The sequence below is a fragment of the Buceros rhinoceros genome, unplaced genomic scaffold (genome assembly GCF_000710305.1).
Source record: "Buceros rhinoceros silvestris isolate BGI_N320 unplaced genomic scaffold, ASM71030v1 scaffold34509, whole genome shotgun sequence".
NCBI classification, from domain to species: Eukaryota; Metazoa; Chordata; class Aves; order Bucerotiformes; family Bucerotidae; genus Buceros; species Buceros rhinoceros.
The window spans coordinates 2,903-4,649 of record NW_010430316.1 but is presented as its reverse complement, the minus strand read 5'-3'; the positions used below and the strand labels follow the sequence as shown (position 1 = coordinate 4,649).

Sequence of the window (1,747 nt, the reverse complement as noted above, 5' to 3'; positions counted from 1 at the left end):
ACGCGGTTTGTCGTCCGGTTGAAAGTGTCAACTTCTGGAACAAATTTCTCAGCAGGGACCACGAGCTTTTTCCGGCTGTCCATGCACTTGTTGTCCAGCAGCAAGGAGTTGGCTTTGCTGCTGAGATCCGCCCGAACGCGGTAGAGCTGGCGGTGAAGAGCATCCAAGGCGTCCCTGGGAACCAGCGAGAGGAGCCGGGTTCAAGCGCTGCATCCACTGATCAAGTTGGACGGGAAACGCCCAATTCCCACTTTCTGGCAGCAGAAATATCTGCACAGCGTTTGCCTTTGCACCAAGAGCAAGCGCATCGGGTGTTTCTGGGTGCATGGCAGCAGCATGTTGGGGTCTCTGGGGGTGTCCACCCCACCAGCCCACAGCAGCACTTGTGATTCTTTACTTTTCCCCCTCTTTTTCCCCCTTTTAGAACTGTTTGTGCCTGGTTGAGCTAAGCAGGGACTGTGGGAACCCCGCTCCCCTCCCCAGCACACAGGCCTTGTCAGCACCGGCTGCCCAGCCCAGCTCCCCACCGAGCCCACAGACAATATCCAAAACAGCTCCGAAACGCGGCTTCCAAAGCATGCCAGGCCAAGGGCTGCGCATCGCCACCTCCCTCGCAGGAGCAGAGCTCTGCCCCAGAAAGCAGGGGACTTACTGGGACTCCGCCAGCTTCTGCTTGAGTGCGCGGATGGTTCCCTCCAGCTGGTGGACCTCGTCTGTTAGCCCGTACTGGACCTGAGGGTGGGAGGAGGAAGGTGACAGCAGTCAACAGGGCTGGACTGTTGTTTTACGTTACTCGTCCACCTTCTAGCCCAGCTCTGACATTCCTTCCCCAGCGGGTTCCCCCAGCCTTCCTGGCAGGAGCGTGCTGGTACCTGATCCCGACAGAGCTCTTTTACGTTACTCGTCCACCTTCTAGCCCAGCTCTGACATTCCTTCCCCAGCGGGTTCCCCCAGCCTTCCTGGCAGGAGCGTGCTGGTACCTGACCCCGACAGAGCTCCACGTCAGGCTGGTACGTGCGGGTCTCCAGGCGGGTATGAGCCACTTTCAGATCCCGCGCTTTGCTCCGAAGATCTTCCTCCAAGCGCCGGATGTCCTCCTCCATCTCAGCGATTTCCTCCAAGGTCTGCGGATAGAGACGTGTATCACGAGGGACAGCCAGGGGTGCAGGCTGGAGCGCAGCCCCCATCATCCGGGGCCCTTCCTTCGCTGGGAATGGTCTTCCAGCGAGGGCTGGAGGGTGCTGGGTGCTGAGCCCCTCTGCTGGCAGATCGGGCTGCTCACACGCTGCTGCTGGTGTTTTAGGGCCACAGCAGTGGAGACCCAGGGAGAAATAAAAAGTTCAAAGCCCAGCTCTGCTGCTGGGAAATGCCAGAGCAGCAACGGGGATGGCAGCGGGAGGGGGGTGCCGCTGGGGTCACACATGTGCCACTTGTTAGCTCTCCTGTGGAAACCACGCTCAGGTCAAGGCCCTTTCCACACAACAAACAGCCTTGGGATCCAATTCCCACCCAAGGCCATGGCCAACGATCCAAAGAGTAACATTTACGTTCTGCTCCTGCCATTTCAGCTCGTCGTAGGCTCTTTCCAGGTCTCTGATCCTCTTGCGCAAGGCAAACTCGGTGGCCACCCGCTGAGCCTCCAGCTCATTGTTTGTCTGGAGGGAGAACAGGCTCCAGTCACACCCTTCTAGAAGGTGTTCCCAGGTGCATCTGCATGCAGTTCTGTGGCAGCCGAGGGACTCGTTTA

General features: G+C 58.9%; 1 protein-coding gene across 1 annotated transcript in view; it reads right to left on the bottom strand.

The window, feature by feature from the left end:
* Positions 1–8: 8 nt before the first annotated feature.
* The window catches only part of TEKT2 (tektin 2 (testicular)), a gene marked incomplete at its 3' end in the record, with an annotated part of 4,251 nt that continues 2,512 nt past the window's right edge, over positions 9–1,747 (bottom strand). Inside the window, exons 6-9 of the mRNA XM_010143002.1 lie at positions 1,548–1,659; positions 981–1,124; positions 653–732; positions 9–174 (exon numbers count right to left, since the gene is read on the bottom strand). Coding sequence (XP_010141304.1) covers positions 9–174; positions 653–732; positions 981–1,124; positions 1,548–1,659 — 502 coding nt within the window. The remainder of the gene's footprint in view (positions 175–652; positions 733–980; positions 1,125–1,547; positions 1,660–1,747) is intronic.